Below are 19,266 nucleotides of genomic sequence, written 5' to 3' on the forward strand. Positions count from 1 at the left end.
GACACAGAGGTAGATACAGATGTTTTGAAGACGGTGACTGTGCTAGGCAGAACATGAACCTCCAAAGACATCCATCTCTTAAGCTCCAGAACCTGCAAAACGTACTTTGCAGATGTGACTGAATTAAGGATGTTGACGTGGGATATCATCCTGGATTATCACATTAGGACCAATGTAATTATAAGGATGTAATAAAGGGAAAAGGGAGGCAGGGGAGTCATAGTCAGAGAAGGAGATAATACAATGAAGTGATTGATTTGCTGGTTGTCAAATGCTAGAAGTGCCCAGAAGCCCAAAAAGACCAAAAAAGGAATTCTCTTCCGGAGCCTCCAGCATGAAGACACCTCTGCTGACACCTTGATTTTAGGCTCGAGAAATCCATTTCCAGCTTTCCGACTTCTGATCTCCAGAAGAGCAAGATTATAATTTGCTCTGTTTTAAGGCACTGCTGCTGCTGTGCAGTGCTCTGCTGCTGCTGCTGCTAAGTCACTTCAGTCGTGTCCGACTCTGTGCCACCCCATAGACGGCAGCCCACCAGGCTCCCCCGTCATGGGATTCTCCAGGCAAGAACACTGGAGTGGGTTGCCATTTCCTTCTCCAAAGCATGAAAGTGAAAAGTGAAAGCGAAGCTGCTCAGTCGATTAGCAGGGACCCCACGGGATGCAGCCTACCAGGCTCCTCTGTCCATGGGATTTTCCAGGCAAGAGTACTGGAGTGGGGTGCCATTGCCTTCTCCAGTCATGTCCAACTCTTTGAGACCCTGTGGACTGTAGCCTGCCAGGCTCCTGGGATTTTCTAGGCAAGAATACTGGAGTGGGTTGCCATTTCCTCCTCCAGTTTAAGGCACTGTTTGACAGTAATTTGTTAGATGCGATAGGAAACTAATACAATACCAAAAGTCATGAGCGTGGTGGCCCCAGAGCAGGCATCTGGGTATAACTGCTGGTTGATAATTCTAATCTATGAAACCTAGAGTTTCTCAATATGAATATTGGATCTACCAAAGCCTAGTTTGTTCTGGTTTTCAGGATTTTTTTTCTGAAATATTCTAGGTCTCACAAATGCACAACACTACATCATAATGGAACCGGTGAAGTTTTGGAATCTGGTAAATGACCTCAGCTGGACTCACAAATTCCTTGGCCCCTGGTACTGGAATCCAGGGCCTGGAGAAGTTCCATCTGAACCTGGCCGTCTCTGCCAGGATGAGCCATTCCTCCACAAATGCTGCTCACTTGTAATTGGGGTTTGGTCAATGAAACCTCTGGGGACTTTCCTGAGCATCTTGAGTCACTTGTCCACATGGGTTTAGTGACTGCCATCCTTTGGAGAACACGGAATGCCTTTGAATTATGCTCAAAGAAAGGCGTGCATGCACACTTACTCATGTCTGACTCTTTGTGACCCCATGGACTATAGCCCTCCAGGCACCTCTATCCATAGGATTTCCCAGGCAAGAATACTGGAGTGGGTTGCCATTTCCTCCTCCAAAAGAAAGGAATGCAGGAAGGTAAAAATCTAGATAGAGAAAGATTGAGGATGAAGAAAGGAAGCAAGGAGGGACTTTTTCTGCTGCCAATACCAGCCAAAGCCTGGTGGTGAGCTAATGACGTCCACCCAATTTTCCACCTTAATGGGCCCAGCAACGCTGCGTTCAGAGCACACTAATCAGAGAATAGAAACTGAAACACTTATTTTTTTTTATTAAATTCTTGAAGAACTTGAATCACTTTACTTTCAGATATTTATTGTATTCATTTTACTCACCTATAGACCAGGGCTTCAGAATATCTGCTCCTTTTCCGAACTTCTTTCTGTTCCTCTGGAAAATGGAAACCAATGCAAATACTCAATATCATATTCTGAGCTAGGCACTATATCAGACACTTCCTATTTTTAAATGATGTGAAATCCATTAGATAATTGCTGCTGCTGCTAAGTCGCTTCAGTAGTGTCCAACTCTGTGCGACCCCATAGACGGCAGCCCACCAGGCTCCCCCGTCCCTGGGATTCTCTAGGCAAGAATACTGGAGTGGGTTGCCATTTCCTCCTCCAATGCATGAAAGTGAAAAGTCAAAGTGAAGTTGCCCAGTTGTGTCCGACTCTGTGCGACCCCATGGACTACAGCCTACCAGGCTCCTCCGTCCATTGTCCCAGTTCTAAGATGAAGTGAGCATAACCAGAGTGAGTGACTTTCACAGGACTCATTTCTGGTAGAGTGGCTGGTGTTCAGGCAGAAACCTATCTAAGGCCTAGACTCTAGAGGGCTCTGCTCATCTTTGTGAAGTGAAAGTTGCTCAGTCGTGTCCAACTCTTTGCAACCCATGGACTGTAGCCTGCCAGGCTCCTCTGTCCATGGGGATTTTCCAGGGAAGAACACTGGAGTGGGTAGCTGTTCCCTCCTCCAGGGGTTCTTCCCAACCCAGGGATTGAACACAGGACTCCAGCATTGCAGGCAGATTCTTCACCATCTGAGCCACCAGGGAAGCCCCTGCTTATCTTTGAGTTCATTTAATATTTATCTTGGCTTCTCTAGTGGCTCAGCAATAAAATATCTGCTTGCACTGCAGAAGGTTGGGTTTGATCCCTGGGTCAGGAAGATCCCCTGGAGAAGAAAATGGTAACCCACTCCAGCATTCTTGCCTGGAGAATCTCATGGACAGAGGAGCCCGGCAGGGCTACAGTCCATGGGGTTGCAAAAGTTGGACATGACTTAGTGACTGAACCACCACCACCCACCAATATTTACCTGACATTTGTTTAGTACCTACTTTGTACCAGGTATTGTTCAGTGAGATGCAGATAGCAGTGAACAAAGACAATAATTACTGTCCTCAAAATATTTATGTTCTATTGTGTTGGCAAGACTAGGTTTACTTCCTTGGTACCCTAGGATATTCAGCAATATAAATACATCATATGGCCGTCAGAGAGATGGTTAATTCTGAACAACATCCTAGTTATACTTTCTGTGGGCACCTGACTTCAACCTTAATGTGAGCCCAGAGAAAGTTTTGAGTTCACACTTCATGTTAATTTGCATATTTAACAAGAAGGGCTGGAATTATGCATTTGTGATTCAGATTTTATCTCTAGATGACTCCCAAGGGATGACAGGCAATTGTGTATTTCTCAAGTACATCTGCCTTCTGTCCTGTTGTTTGAGAACTTGAACACTCCAGGGCCAGCAAGGCAGCTGGCCTGGACTGGATGTTCCTTAAATATTGAATCCCAGTATGTGTGTGTGATTCTCTCAGTTGTGTCTGACTCTTTGTGATCCCATGGACTGTATCCAGCCAGGCTCCTCTGCACATGGAATTCTCCAAGCAAGAAGGCTGGAGTGGGTTGCCATTTCCTACTCCAGGGAATCTTCCTGACCCAGGGATCAAACCCGGGACTCTTGCATTGCAGGCAGATTTTTTATTGTCTGAGCCACCTGATACAGATGTATTGAATCCAAAGTCTCCTTAAATGTGGAAATTCAATAAATTCTTTCATGTGGGTAATTCCCATAGCTCCCTACACTTCTTATAATATTTTTAACAGGCAGTGAATGGAATTACTACCATAATTGTTGAAACACATAGATGTGTGAGGCAAAGGAAAATGTTTTGATGTATATAGGTAGAAATATGAATTCCTGTGCTATAAAGCACTTATAGGCATGCTTGTCTCAAAGATGGAACTCTTGGAGCAGCCTGCCACCTTCAGGATAACTTCACGATTAACACTACCAGGGAACACTGGTTTTAGCCTCTGTAAATTCCAAATACCAATTCCAGTAAAATCATTTCATGATAGTTAATGGTGGCTATGTTCCTTGTAGAACTTTTGCTATGATTAGTATATGCAATAATTTAATTAGTTTTCTTTAAAGAAAACAGCCCTTTCTTTAGTTTGAGATTCTTTTAAAAATCATAACTTACTGTTTTATCATTTCACTGCTTTTAAACCTCATTTTGCTAAGGAGAGCTGAGAACCCTAAAAACAGATCTTGCAGCCACAGTCTAAAAAATACTGTAACTTTGGAAACTCTGTTACTTTTTAGTGGGTTCTTTATGAATAAATGACAATATTGCTGAAGAATCTTAAATAAAAGCAACACAGTAATCCTTTCAGAGGGAGAAGGAAAAGGGAGAGAAGGGGAGAGAGGGAGAGAGAGAGAAAGAGGAAGATTAAGAAAACATGTAACCCCGCTCGTTTTTGTTGTCTGTTTTTTTTCCTTGGAGAAGGCAATGGCAACCCACTCCAGTACTCTTGCCTGGAAAATCCCATGGACGGAGGAGCCAGGTAGGCGGCAGTCCATTTTTTTTCTTATTGGCTTTTCCTTTCACTAAATTACAAGGTCTCCGTGGCTTAAAAAGAATAAGAAAGGTATAGAACAAAGGAGAAATAGGCTAAGGAATGACGCAATGATTCATACTTAATGGCACAACACAAATTAGCATTGAAAATACACAAAAAGAAGGAGAGCATAATGGAAGTCGACAGGTCAAATGCGTTACGAGAGCGCGATGTAAAAGATTCTGGGAAAAGAGAACAGGGCTCAGATTCAAACGCAACAGGAAACAAATATTCATCGAAACTTTCACTATTTTCCTTTCACAAAAGGGGGAAAGGGCTATTTTAGAACCTTCCTTTAGCCATCAATTCAATTTTTATTGGCTTCCTCTCTGGTTGCACCGACCTGTGAAAAGACTCAAGGTCAATTTGCTTAGACTTTGATTCTCAGCCTGCAACTTTGGGATCACGTGGGGAACCCACTCCAGTATTCTTGCCTGGAGAATCCCAGAGACGGGGGACCCTGGTGAGCTGCCTTTTATGGAGTCGCACAGAGTCGGACACGACTGAAGCGACTTAGCAGCAGCAGCAGCAGAGGAACTTGAACCAACGCCAGGCCTCACTCGAGAGGGATTAAATCAGAAAACCTGGGGGAAAACCCGACAAGAAAATTGTTTTAAAGCTTCCTGCCGGACTCCACCAGGCTGTAAAGCGTAAAAAAAAAACTTGTGCCCAAGCCCTAAGTCCCGCCCCAAATCGCCGGAAGCAGCCGCAGGTGGGAGCATGTCTCCGCCCCAGAGGGAGGTGCTTGCTCCCCTTGAGATACTCTGGGTGGAGACGCGGCGTGTGCCCTCCCGACCGCTAGGGGGCGAATCGCACGCATTTAGCGCACGTTTTGAGCTCCAGCGCGGGTCACCCGCAGACGTGCGCATGCTCCGGTGTGTCCCGGAGGTCGCCCGCGCGGGTGTTTAACCACGTGTGGTGTAACTTAGAGCATCATGTTGTGAAGACATGGGGGCTGCGGTGGCTCGCGCAGTCAGGAATTTCAACCTAGAGAATCGGGCGGAACGGGAAATCAGCAGAATGAAGCCTTCCCCCGCTCCCAGGCACCCCTCCACCAAAAACCTCCTGCGAGAGCAGATGAGCAGTAAGTGGTGCCGGGGCGCCTCGGGCCGGCGCTCGGTCTCCGGGTGTGGGTTGAGTGGTGGACCTTGGTGCAGTGGTGGGGGTGACCGGGGTCAGCTGCAGTCACCCGGGTCAGCCGAACTCGGGAAGGTGGCGCCACCGGGCTGGTGACATTGAGACTGTCTCCTTGCTCCCGCGGAGTCGGCGGCTCCGCCTACTTCGTAGTCTTGGAAGTGTTGGCGTCTGCCCATGCTGACCCCGCCCTCGCCGGCTTTAATACTTTGCAGCATGATACAAGGAATCAAAATCAGAAGGAATCGTATGCAAGAGAACTCTCTAGAGATCTTCGCAGAACACTGGACACCGAACTTGACCTAGCCTTATGAGTTACATTTAAAACACGTCCTATTGTGTTCGAGTGAATGTTGATTAAGCAAAAAATGAAGGGACTGTCTTAAACAGAAAGCAACTCACAAAGATTTAGAAAACGAACTTACGGTTGCCCGGCGAGGTGGGGCCGTGTAAGGGATAGTTAGGTACTTTGGGAAGGTCATGTACACGCTGCTGTATTTTAAATGGGTAACCAACAAGGACCTATTGTATAGCACATGGAATTCTGCTCAATATTACGTGCCAGCCTGGATAGGGGGATTTGGGGGAGAATGGATACAAGTATATGTATGGCTTGAGTCCCTTTCCTGTTCACCTGAAACTACCACAGTATTGTTAATCCGCTATACCCCAACACAAAATAAAAATTTTAAAGTTTTTTGGGAAAAAAAGTGACTGTTTTGTGTTAAGTGTTAGGATCTTTTAGGAAATTTTCTTTGGCTTTACAGTTGTAACATTCTTTTTCTTTCCTTAGGCCATCCAGAAATTAAGGGAGAAATTGATAGGAAAGATGACAAACTGCTGTCATTACTAAAAGACGTGTATGTTGATTCCCAAGATCCCGTGTCATCGTCGCAGGTAATGTGTGTTTTCACTAAGTAAATATATAACTCCTTGGAGCTCCAGGAGAATCACGTAGAGAAGTGTGGCAAATAGTAAAAGAGAGTGAAGGCTCTGGAAGTGTAAAAGTGTCAGTGTGCTTCTGAACCAGAATGCAGAGCTTTGGTAAAGTTGAAGCACAGAGGTCTAAGCAAGACACAGATGCCTCTGTTCATTGGATATTTATTGAAATCTAAAAGACTTGTGAAAAAATAAGTAACAGAGTTGTGAAAGTATTAGTTGAATGCACCTCTGTTATTTCAGAATTTATAGGATTTGGTAGGGAACTTCTACCAAATGACAGTTGGTCACTGGAATGACATTTGAATGACACCAAGAGAGAGCTTTAATACTATTTTCTCTTCCTTCAGTGGTTTGAGGTATGTTCTGATATCAGAACATTTTTTAGTGTTGTGTTGTTGGTGGGCTTTTTGTTTGTTTTTTAAGAAAATATTCAGATAGGATTTGTAAAAATATGGAGATCACAGAATAAACTGGGAGTGGGAACCTGTATGTAAATATCAGGCACAAGTGCTCTGTGTACAGTGATGAACACAGCAGTTCTAGTCCTTGCTCTCACAGTGCTTATAGTGTTGTGAGGGACACAGGCATGAAACAAATGAGCAGCTGCAGGTACATAATTGAGGGAGGTACATATCAGAGGGAGCTGTTTGAGACAGAAGGACCAGGGATGGTTTCTGAGGAAGTGGCCTAAACAACGGCTGGGCGTTAGCCAGATGAGTTCATGGGGGCAGGAAGCTTCTAAGCAGGGAGAAGAGTTTGATTAATGGAGAGGGAAGTGCCAGTGGCCATTCCCTTTTCGGTCTAAAATTCTCCAGTGTCTTTCTCTGTAGATAGGCAATAAACTGCACAGATATGTTAATAATTATTAGAATAATTTTAAGTAGGGAAGAGAAAACGCATGTAAAATAAGGTTTGTAACTTTTTACAACAACAGTTACAGGGTTTGGTTATCAGATGTTCACACACACACACACAAATATATAGGAGTTGATTTTGTGTTCTTTATGTTATCTTTAGACAGGTGTTGGATAATACTTTGGTATTGTTTCTCTCACATGTACTTATTCATTCTAAAATTAACTCTTGGGGAACAAAAACCATCTAATACTTCTTATGTATAAAATATAGGAATGTAAATATAATATTTAGGAGATACACGGTGGTGGTAAAATTTCTTGGAGGGGTATTAGGAAAAAATCTGAAAAGACTCATGGGCAAGTGATAGTAAAGAAAAGGTTGAAGTGCCTATTTATGTTTGTCTCTTTCTTTTGGGCAGTTCATAATTTTCTTAATGATTTGTGATGTCTTTAGACATCAATGATGCTGTGGCTATCATATGTCAAATAATGTATTTTTGTCCGACTTTTTATCTATTGCTATTCAAAATTTTGTGAAATATATTAGCCTTTTTGTCTTTCATTGTATGGACTCAGTCTAACATAAAGACAGTCTTCTATATTTTCTCAGTACTTTTATGATTATATATTTTATGTTAAAATCTTTATTTGGCATTAAATAAAGTTTTTGTTCAGGGAGAACTTTTCAACTGGATGGTCAGTTGTCTAAATATAATTTATTGAATAACCCAGTCCTTTTCCCACTCATTTAAGATGCTAATACATACACTTATAAGTCTTAATGGATTCATCAGTTCTATTTATTTTTCTATGTCTACACTAGAATTATACTATTTTAATTAATAAAACGTTGTAAAGTATCTTGTTACCTGTTATGATCATCTATCTTTCTTTTCAGAAGTTCTTTGGCTCTTGCCACACATTTTTTACCCATATGAACAGGTTCTTGAAAAGTCCTATTTTGATTTTGAGTGTAATTGAATTGGAATTTATAGATTAATTGAAGAGAAGTTACATTTTTGTTTTATTGAGTCTTTGAAGGGTAGAGGGAAGATTGTTACTATGGGATCTCTTTTCTCCCTAAGTTTTTAACTATTTATTGCTAATATGTCACACAAAAAAGTGATTTTTGTATTTCAGGTACCTGCTTTGCTAGGTTATTATTTCTCTTTGTTTTTCAGTTGTTTCTTTTATATTTTTCTAAAGATATTCTCATTGGAATGGAATTACAATTTTCTCTCTTTCTAGTGTTTATACTTAATTCTCCTCTTACTGTGTCTATTATTCTGTTCTGTTCTTTCCTTGCATAGGGTGCCTGTAATTAATTAAAATAAAGTGATTTGGTCTGATTGAAAAATACTTCTATCACAGGATGTTTTATTCTATTTTTAATTTGCTAAGAGTTTTTTTTAATTAAAAGAGGATGTTGAATTTATCAGATTTTTTCAGTGTCATAATATTAATTTTAGTATTTAATATAATCAGAAGGGAAAACTGGATTTAAAAAAAAGTATATATTAGGTGGTAGGAAGATACAGAGCTAGGAAGATAAGGGAAACTTGAGTTTTTGGAAAGTGAAAAAGTTGTTAGGAGTGTTTCAGGCCAGAGTTATGATATGAAGGTAAGAGAGTGTGTGGTGCCTTTAGAGTTCAGTATAGTCGGGAGCTGGTAGCTCAGTGGTCAGGGATCTGTCCGTGCAGGAGCTGCAGGACACTTGGCTTCATTACCTGGGTGGGGAAGATCCCCTGGAGGGAGGAGGCAGGGGCAACCTGCTCCAGAATTTTTGCCTGGGAAGTCCGATGGATAGAGGAGCCTGGTGGGGTTGCAAAGAGTTGGACACAACTGAGCAATTGAGAATGCACACACCCACAGTTAGAAGAAACTATGAGGGATGAATCTGGGTCGATGAAATGGGGTGGGGTAGAAAGTTCAGTTCAGTTCATTTCAGTCGTTCAGTCGTGTCCGACTCTTTGCGACCTCATGAATCGCAGCACGCCAGGCCTCCCTGTCCATCACCAACTCCCGGAGTTCACTCAGATTCATGTCCATCGAGTCCGTGATGCCATCCAGCCATCTCATCCTCTGTCGTCCCTTTCTCCTCCTGCCCCCAATTCCTCCCAGCATCAAAGTCTTTTCCAGTGAGTCAACTCTTTGCATGAGGTGGCCAAAGTATTGGAGTTTCAGCTTTAGCATCATTCCTTCCAAAGAAATCCCAGGGCTGATCTCCTTCAGAATGGACTGGTTGGATCTCCTTGCAGTCCAAGGGACTCTCAAGAGTCTTCTCCAACTCCAACTGATGTTCAAAAGCATCAATTCTTCAGCGCTAAGCCTTCTTCACAGTCCAACTCTCACATCCATACATGACTACTGGAAAAACCATAGCCTTGACTAGTCGGACCTTAGTCGGCAAAGTAATGTCTCTGCTTTTGAATATGCTATCTAGGTTGGTCATAACTTTTCTTCCAAGGAGTAAGCGTCTTTTAATTTCATGGCTGCAATCACCATCTGCAGTGATTTTGGAGCCCAAAAAAATAAAGTCTGACACTGTTTCCACTTTTTCCCCATCTGTTTCCCATGAAGTGATGGGACCAGATGCCATGATCTTCGTTTTCTGAATGTTGAGCTTTAAGCCAACTTTTTCACTCTCCTCTTTCACTTTCATCAAGAGGCTTTTTAGTTCCTCTTCACTTTCTGCCATAAGGGTGGTGTCATCTGCATATCTGAGGTTATGGATATTTCTCCTGGCAATCTTGATTCCAGCTTGTGTTTCTTCCAGTCCAGCGTTTCTCATGATGTACTCTGCATATAAGTTAAATAAGCAGGGTGACAATATACAGCCTTGACGTACTCCTTTTCCTATTTGGAACCAGTCTGTTGTTCCATGTCCAGTTCTAACTGTTGCTTCCTGACCTGCATACACATTTCTCAAGAGGCAGGTCAGGTGGTCTGGTATTCCCATCTCTTTCAGAATTTTCCATAGTATATTATGATCCACACAGTCAAAGGGTTTGGCATGGTCAGTAAAGCAGAAATAGATGTTTTCTGAAACTTTCTTGCCTTTTCCATGATCCAGCGCATGTTGGCAATTTGATCTCTGGTTCCTCTGCTTTTTCTAAAACCAGCTTGAACATCAGGAAGGTCACGGTTCACGTATTGCTGAAGCCTGGCTTGGAGAATTATGAGCATTACTTCACTAGCATGTGAGATGAGTGCAATTGTGTGGTAGTTTGAGCATTCTTTGTCATTTCCTTTCTTTGGGATTGGAATGAAAACTGACCTTTTCCAGTCCTTTGCCTACTGCTGAGTTTTCCGAATTTGCTGGCATATTGAGGGCAGCACTTTCACAGCATCATCTTTCAGGATTTGAAACAGCTCAACTGGAATTCCATCACCTCCACTAGCTTTGTTCGTGCCAAATCATGAAGGTTATTTGTCTTGCTAAGGAATTTGAGTTTTATCCTGAAGGCAGTTGGAAGTCATTGAAGAGTTTCCTGTGGAAGAGTGACTTCGGATTTGCTTCATTCTGAGGGCAGTTTTGAGGGTGGGCTGGGAGGGAGGGAGGGAAAGGCATTTTATCCAGTTAAGAGGAAACCAGGCTTTTGCAGTAGTTCCTGTAAGAGACATTGGCTTGGACAAGGGTAATTAGTGACTGGGAAAGAAGTGAACAGGTTTGAAAGGGACTTAGAAGCATGAGCAGGATTTGGTCATTGATTGGTTGTAATGAGTGAGGAGAGGGAAATGTCAAATATAACATAAGAGAAACTTTGAGTTTTGAAGTGGGCTATGGGAGGTGGGTAGAGTTGGTCCCTGAGCTAGAGAATTTGGGGACAAAATTGTATTTTCAGAGAAAGGGACAAGTTCAGCTTTAGACAAGTTGATCTTTGAGGTACTTATAGGTTATCAAGTAACAATGTAGTTAGTCAGTTGGGAATTGGGATCTGAAAGTCAGGAGAAAGGTCAAGGTTTGAGACCATATATGAGAGCCATTGATGTGTGGATAATAATAATAAGGGGGTGGTGGAATTGCTTGGGGGGAATGTGTAGAGTGAGAAGAGGGCCTGGGCCAGAACTTGGGGGCATCCTAACGTTTACAGAGTAGCTGAAGTGAAATAGACCACAAGGAGGGAACCACTGCAGAGACAGATGGAACACTAGGAGAGGTGGTATGGAAACCAAAGAAAAAATAGTTGTGCGTATGTGGGAGTGGTCAGCAGTGTTTGCTTAAAAAATATCCTCTGGATTAAGATATAATCCTCTGGATTTGAGATCACAAGTACTATTTTTTAAAGCTGAACTGAAAAGAAGGAAACTGGTCATAAAAGAGTTGTTGTTGGGTTTGATGAGTGTTTGTAAAAGTTGGTGACTAGGGCACTTTCTTTTTCTTTAATTTATTTATGCACCAGCCAGGGCACTTTCATATTTCTAGCAAAAAGCAGTAGTGGCAGGGCACGTTTGAAAGGAAAAGTAAAGGGGCAGGGGGCTGTAGTTGATGTAGCTGATAGAGGAATGAAATACAGAGCACAAACCCGAGGATTAAGCTTGGTTCAGACAGTTGGAAAGATGGGTGTGGATAGGTGGTTTTATTTATATTTGTTGAGGTCTTGGAGGCATTATTTCATTTCCTCTGAAGAGGCAAGATCTCTAGCAACATTTGAATTCACTCAAGGTGTTTGGAGGCACATAATATAAATCCGATGCTGTAAAGAGCAATATTGCATAGGAACCTGGAATGTTAGGCCCATGAATCAAGACAAATTGGAAGCGATCAAACAGGTGATGGCAAGAGTGAACATCGACATTTTAAGAATCAGTGAAATAAAATGGACTGGAATGGGTGAATTTTAACTCAGATGACCATTATATCTCCTACTGTGGGCAAGAATCCCTTAGAAGAAATGGAGTGGCCATCATAGTCAACAAAAGAGTCTGAAATGCAGTACTTGGATGCAGTCTCAAAAACGACAGAATGATCTCTGTTCATTTCCAAGGCAAACCATTCGATATCACTGTAATCCAAGTCTATGTCCCAACCAGTAGTGCTGAAAGAGCTGATGTTGAACAGTTCTATGAAGACCTACAATACCTTCTAGAACTAACACCAAAAAAGTATGTCCTCTTCATCATAGGGGACTGGAATGCAAAAGTAGGAATCATGAAATACCTGGAATAATAGGCATATTTGGCCTGGGAGTACAGAATGATGCAGGGCAAAGGCTCATAGAGTTCTGCCAAGAAAATGCACTGGTCATAACAAACACCCTCTTCCAACAACACAAGAGAAGACTCTACACATGGACATCACCAGATGGTCAACACCAAATCAGATTGATTATATTCTTTGCAGCCAAAGATGGAGAAGCTCTATACAGTTAGCAAAAACAAGACTGGGACCTGACTGTGGTTCAGATCATGAACTCCTTATTGCCAAATTCACACTTAAATAAAAGGAATTAGGGAAAATCACTAGACCATTCAGGTATGACCTCAATCAAATCCCTAACAATTATACAGTGGAAATGAGAAATAGATTTAAGGGACTAGATCTGATAGAGTGCCTGATGAACTATGGAGAGAGGTTTGTGACATTGTACAGGAGACAGGGATCAAGACCATCCCCGTGGAAAAGAAATGCAAAAAAGCAAAATGGCTCTCTGAGGAGGCCTTACAAATAGCTGAGAAAAGAAGAGAAGCGAAAAGCAAAGGAGAAAAAGAAAGATATACCCGTTTGAATGTAGAGTTCCAAAGAATAGCAAGGAGAGATAAGAAAGCCTTCCTTAGTGAAAGTGAAAGTGAAGTTGCTCAGTCATGTCCAACTCTTTGCCACCCCGTGCACTGTAGGCCACCAGAAAATAGAGGAAAACAATAGAGTGGGAAAAACTAGAGATCTCTTCAAGAAAATTAGAGATACGAAGGGAACATTTCAGGCAAAGATGGGCTCGATAAAGGACAGAAATTGTACGGACCTAGTAGAAGCAGAAGATATTAAGAAGAGGTGGGAAGAATACACAGAAGACTTGTACAAAAAAGATCTTCATGACCTGGATAATCACTATGGTGTGATCACTCACCTACAGCCAGACATCCTGGAATGTGAAGTCAAGTGGGCATTAGGAAGCATCACTATGAACAAAGCTAGTGGAGGTGATGGAATTCTAGTTGAGCTATTTCAAATCCTAAAAGATGCTGTGAAAGTGTTGCACTGAATATGCCAGCAAATTTTGGAAAACTCAGCAGTGGCCACAGGACTGGAAAAGGTCAGTTTTCATTCCAATCCCACAGAAAGGCAATGCCAAAGAATGCTCAAACTACCGCACAATTGCACTCATCTCACATGCTAGTAAAGTAATGCTCAGAATTCTCCAAGCCAAGCTTCAACAATACGTGAACCATGTACTTCCAGATGTTCAAGCTGGATTTAGAAAAGGCAGAGGAACCAGAGATAAAATTCCCAACATCTGTTGGATCATCGAAAAAGCAAGAGAGTTCAGAAAAACATCTATTTCTGCTTTATTGACTATGCCAAAGCCTTTAACTGTGTGAATCACAATAAACTGGAAAATTCTGAAGGAGATGGGAATACCAGACCACCTGACCTGCCTCTTGAGAAAACCTGTATGCAGGTCAGGAAGCCACAGTTAGAACTGGGAGTGGAACAGCAGACTGGTTCCAAATAGGAGAAGGAGTACATCAAGGCTGTATATTATTACCTTGCTTATTTATCTTATATGCAAAGTACATCATGAGAAACGCTGGGCTGGAAGAAGCACAAGCTGGAATCAAGATTGCTGGGAGAAATATCAATAATCTCAGATATGCAGATGATACCACCCTTATGGCAGAAAATGAAGAACTAAAGAGCCTCTTGATGAAAGTGAAAGAGAAGAGTGAAGAAGTTGGCTTAAGGCTCAACATTCAGAAAATGAAGATCATGGCATCTGGTCCCATCACTTCATGGCAAATAGATAGAGAAATGTGAAACAGTGGCAGACTATTTTGGGGGGCTTCAAAATCACTTCAGATGGTGACTGCAGCCATGAAATTAAAAGACATTTACTCCTTGGAAGAAAAGTTATGACCTTCCTAGACAGCATGTTAAAAAGCAGAGACATTACTTTGCCAACAAAGGTCCATGTAGTCAAGGCTATGGTTTTTCCAGTGGTCATGTATGGATGTGAGAGTTGGACTATAAAGAAAACTGAGCGGGGAAGAATTGATGGTTTTGAATTGTGGTGTTGGAGAAGACTCTTGAGAGTTCCTTGGACTGTAAGGAGATCAGTGCTGAATATTCACTGGAAAGACTGATGTTGAAGCTGAAGCTCCAGTACTTTGGCCACCTGATGCGAAGAGTTGACTCCCTGGAAAAGACCCTGATGCTGGTAAAGATTGAAGGCAGGGGGAGACAGGGATGACTGAGGATGAGATGGTTGGATGGCATCACCGATTCAATGAACATGAGTTTGAGTAAACTCCGGGAGGTGGTGATGGACAGGGAGGCTTGGCGTGCTGCAGTCCAAGGAATTGCAAAGAGTTGGACACGACTAAGCGATTGAACTGAATTTGAATACAAAACTAGGAAAAAGAATGAAGATTGTCAGGTAAGCTGTTAGAGCAGCATCAGGATTCTGCCCTTCTAAAGCAGTTTATTTTTTCCAACCAACTTGTTATTCTTTTAATATATATGAAATAATGTGCTGAGTGGATGGTATCTATTTGATTGATTTCTACCTAATGATTGAACTATGGTTGTGAAATGGTGATATGGCAAAAGCGCCATGAAACTAAGACTCATCATGAAGAGAAAATGTAGTTTGGAGAAGCATGGGTAATATTTGTTTGAAGAAGAAAAATAGAGATTCAAGGCACGAAAGTAGATGTCAAATCTTTGTGCTCATCCTAAAAGCCTGTTTTTTGGTTTTTGTCTTTTTTACTAGGGAAAGGATGCCGCAACACGTCAGAAGCCTAAGGAGTTCAGGTTGGCGAAAGACCATCAGTTTGACATGATGAACGTTAAGAACATTCCCAAAGGCAAAATTTCCATTGTAGAGGCATTGACACTTCTCAATAATCATAAACTTTATCCAGACACATGGACTGCTAAGAAAATTGCTGAAGAATACCATCTAGAACAGCAAGATGTAAATTCCCTTCTCAAATACTTTGTGACCTTTGAAGTCAAAATCTTCCCCCCTGAAGGCAAGAAAACAATAGAATCAAAATGAAGAGAATCTTGACAGGACTTTTCCTGTCCTCATCCCCATGTCTTGTTTATTTTCTTCATTTGTAGCATGTTAAATTATATAAATTACCAGTTGTGTTGAGCTACCTCCTTGTGAGAGCTTGCTATTTATGAACTCTTTTGAATTTTCAGGATGGCTGATAGGATTGACTTTTCTCTCTTTTAAATTTTCGTTTAGTTTGTGTTCTTATGTAATATCAGCATGACTAATCAGCACATGTATAAATTTACTGTAAATAAAAGTTACTGTATTGTAAGCAAATCGATCATCAGCTTTTCAATTGGTTGTGTAACCTCTTGGGAAATATCCTGAATCCTTTGTTTAACATTCAGAGCTGCATCTTCCAGTGTAAGTGGCTGGTTTATTCTTCCTGTGGAATAGTGAAAGGAAGAGTTTTCCTGACTTTTAAGACTGTGAATTTTTTTTTGTTGAGGAAAGGGACGCTTCACGTTGAGGTCCAATAACGGTGTTTCCTGAATAATGGCAGACAGGAGACTGGATACAAAACAGTAGAAAATATATTTTTATTACTGTTCCAGGGAAAAAGAACTAGTGGAGCCTTACTTTGTTTTGAATGAATTTTACATATAAAATAACTTTTTAAAAATACAAGCAAGAATTGGTGTTTATAAAATTTTGTCAGCCTCTGCTTTGACAACCAAACAGGTAAGTCCAAAAGCTTTCAGAGAGGCAGGCAGTAGAAATTCTCTGAAAAAAAAATAAGTTTTCTGTGGACTTAATGTATAAGTACAAGATAATTTTAAAGCATAGTTAAAGAACCATGGTAAATTGAATTTGGTGATCAAATACATGTATTTTTTTCCGATTTAAATACTGGCTGAAAAAAGAGATAAAAAATTACAAGCAGAAATATAATGTGTGATCACTGGAAAAGACTTGGAAAATTGCTGTCTCGATCATTTAACAAACTTAGGAGCACAGCGTTAGCCAGTACTACGGTCTTCAGCAAGACTGTATAAGTTTAGCTCTGTCATATTACTACCTCTGGGAGTTTGGGTAGATTGCATAACCTCTTTGAGATTGTTTCCTCTGTAAAATGAATATAATGCTGCTTTATTAAGTCAAAAGTTTACTGCGAAGATGCATAATAACTACAAAGAATGGAACAAATTCGACTTGAATTTTTGCAGTTGAGATGAGAAGCCTGAGGAAGTTTCCTGACCTAGTTAAGATTATTCTGTAGTTTATGACATAGTCAGGCCCAGAATTTAGGATTTTAAAGTCCTAGTGGTATATTTTTCCTGTGAGCTGTGGGAATACTCAGAATGTGGTAAGAAAAATTTCAAGTTATCAGTGTTTTTCTGAGGGAAGACAGGCATCCCCTTCTTCCCAGGGATTTCCCCTGGAAATAATACGGAAGGTGCTGAGGAATTAAGCTTGATGATGGAATGAGGCCTTTGTAATGCTGAGAAGAGAAAAACTGATGGAGATGGGAGAGTTTTAAGCTGTGTTCAGATGTAGTTTCATTATATGAATAAACTATAACTAGACCATATTTGGTTCAAAACTTTTTTTTTAAGAAAACAAGAATTCTGTCTATAAAATTGTATTTTAAAACTCTGGTAAATCATCAAAACTGTTTTTCTTTACCAAATAAAGGTCAATACTGGTACTTCAATCATGGTAATGCTGTTTCTGAGCCGTCTTCACTATTCAGATCTACACTGTGGATAGGTAGCCGTAAATACGGCTGTGGTTATGTAGTGTTGCATGATAAAGTCCTTCCCATATCATTGATTAGCCTATTACTGCTTTGTATTATGTGTAGGAGAGGGTTGGGTAGTAGTGGTGTCACAGATGGCATGGAGTTGAGATTCAGAAAATCTGGATGTAGATCTCAGCATCACTTCTAGCCACGTGATGTTGGCAGTGTCCTCAATTGTAAAACAGGTAATACTTGCTCGCATCTTTAAAGCAATTACTGTACTAGGCATTGATGTAGGTGCTTTACATGTATTAACTTGCTTAATATTTACCATTGGTAGGAGGATAAGTACTGTTACTATATTTTACAAGGAAAATTGAAGTACAGGGATCTATAAAAGATGGCCTAACAAATGTTGGAACCCAGATTTAAATTCTAATAAGTTATTTTCAAAACCTTGTGCCCCTGACCGCAGCACTATCTTCATTGTTTCTCTGTGGGATTATAAAAATTAAGTGCGATGGCATGCAAGGTGCCTGGGCTGTGTGAAGCCAGGACTACTCAGTGCTCTGAGTATGAGAATCTTCTCTGGACCTCTGGAAAAATACACATCTGGGCCTTCTCTGCTGTGGTAGACTGCTTTAGTAAGGCTGAGTGACTTTGTTGATGAGCTCTGGATCAGGGATGTTTTAAAAATACTTAATGACCAGTGTGCTGCACTGACCATCTGTGCATTTTAAATATCAACATTGTCTGGGTCTAAAGTTTCCTATGAAAGAAGAAAAGGGATAGGAGATAGGAGGGTAATTTTATGGGGCATGAAAAAGGAAGAAGGGAATAATTCCTGGAGGTTTGTGGTTAGCAGGGTTGGGGAAGACACAGGGAGGTCAATCATAGGATGAGCAGAACTAGGATCTAGGAAGCTGACACAGAAAAGCTGCCCAGCTGGGCGGATTTGGCAAAGTTCTGCCATAAATAGGGTCACCATATAATTTATTGCTCAAACTGAGACCCTCGAGAGTGAAGAGGACACCAGTTACATCAGGACAATAGGCATAAACTGGAACGTCTTGGACAAGCTAGGAGATATGGTGAAAAGGCACGAATGGAGAGCTTGGCCACCTGTGATCTGGCTGCAGTCCCCTTAGCTCCACACGGTCAACATTTAGCAGCTCACCATTAGCCAATCAGGAGTGGCTCCTGTCTGTGCCAGAAGCCTTTTCTTGGTCCCAACTAATGCTTATGCATGGACATCCCCTCCTCCACATCTACTCTGTGCTCTAAAACACCCATAATCCCAAGGAAATGGGGTGGGGCCCTAGAGGTTTAGGTTAGTATGATGACGCTTCTGTACTCATACCTACAGGGATTGAACTGAAGTGGCACAAAGTGCCCTGAATTGGGGCTGAGCTTAAAGACAGCTTATTGGGTACAAGCTGAAAATATATAAGAAATGAATACAAAGGATTAAAATGATTTTATTCACCTTAAATAGCCATTACTCATTATATAGCTCATCACTTTAAAGCCACTCTAGCTTACTTGTCTTGACAGACCATTACATCTTTTGAGAGGACTGCCCATTTGTTGATGTGGCTACTCCATTTCTTCTTCTTTAGGAATTTTATAATAGAACTGAGTTACTTGTTAGGAGAAATGGTGAAATAACAGAAGCTCTTAGATCTAAGTCCATATGTTAAAAACTCAAAGCTTTACCTTCAGCGCATTTAGGTGACTAATTCTGTGGCTTTTCTTTGCCATTGTCTGCACTCCGACAATAGAACTGTGTCTTGGGAAGAACTGTAGGAGTTAGAAGAACAGAATCCTGAGCAGAGAAGAGGTTCTATAAGTTTTAATGTATTAATGTTGTGAAGTACATAGCAGGTAACATCCAAATTGATTCTTCTTACTTCCTGTGAGGAAAAAGGCAATGGGTAGGTTACTATAAAGATGAATAATTTGGAGATAAGAATTCAGTCAAAATGAGGTAAGCTAGTACTTGGATGTTGAGAAGTAATTCCTGAGATGAGAGGAAATAGCAGTGTGGTCTTGAGGAGCAGAAAGATTTCTTGGTTATTTGAGAGAA

General features: G+C 41.3%; 1 protein-coding gene across 1 annotated transcript; it reads left to right on the forward strand.

The window, feature by feature from the left end:
- The first annotated feature begins 5,160 nt into the window (after nucleotides 1-5,160).
- NDUFAF4 (NADH:ubiquinone oxidoreductase complex assembly factor 4) lies at nucleotides 5,161-17,153 on the forward strand. Its single transcript, XM_040239147.1, has 3 exons — nucleotides 5,161-5,428; nucleotides 6,272-6,375; nucleotides 15,209-17,153. Exons 1-3 carry the CDS (start codon nucleotides 5,293-5,295, stop codon nucleotides 15,494-15,496), a joined length of 528 nt encoding a protein of 175 aa, XP_040095081.1. The 5' UTR covers nucleotides 5,161-5,292; the 3' UTR covers nucleotides 15,497-17,153.
- Nucleotides 17,154-19,266: the final 2,113 nt, after the last annotated feature.

Source organism: Oryx dammah, unplaced genomic scaffold, assembly GCF_014754425.2.
Source record: "Oryx dammah isolate SB20612 unplaced genomic scaffold, SCBI_Odam_1.1 HiC_scaffold_4, whole genome shotgun sequence".
In the NCBI taxonomy this organism is placed as follows: Eukaryota; Metazoa; Chordata; class Mammalia; order Artiodactyla; family Bovidae; genus Oryx; species Oryx dammah.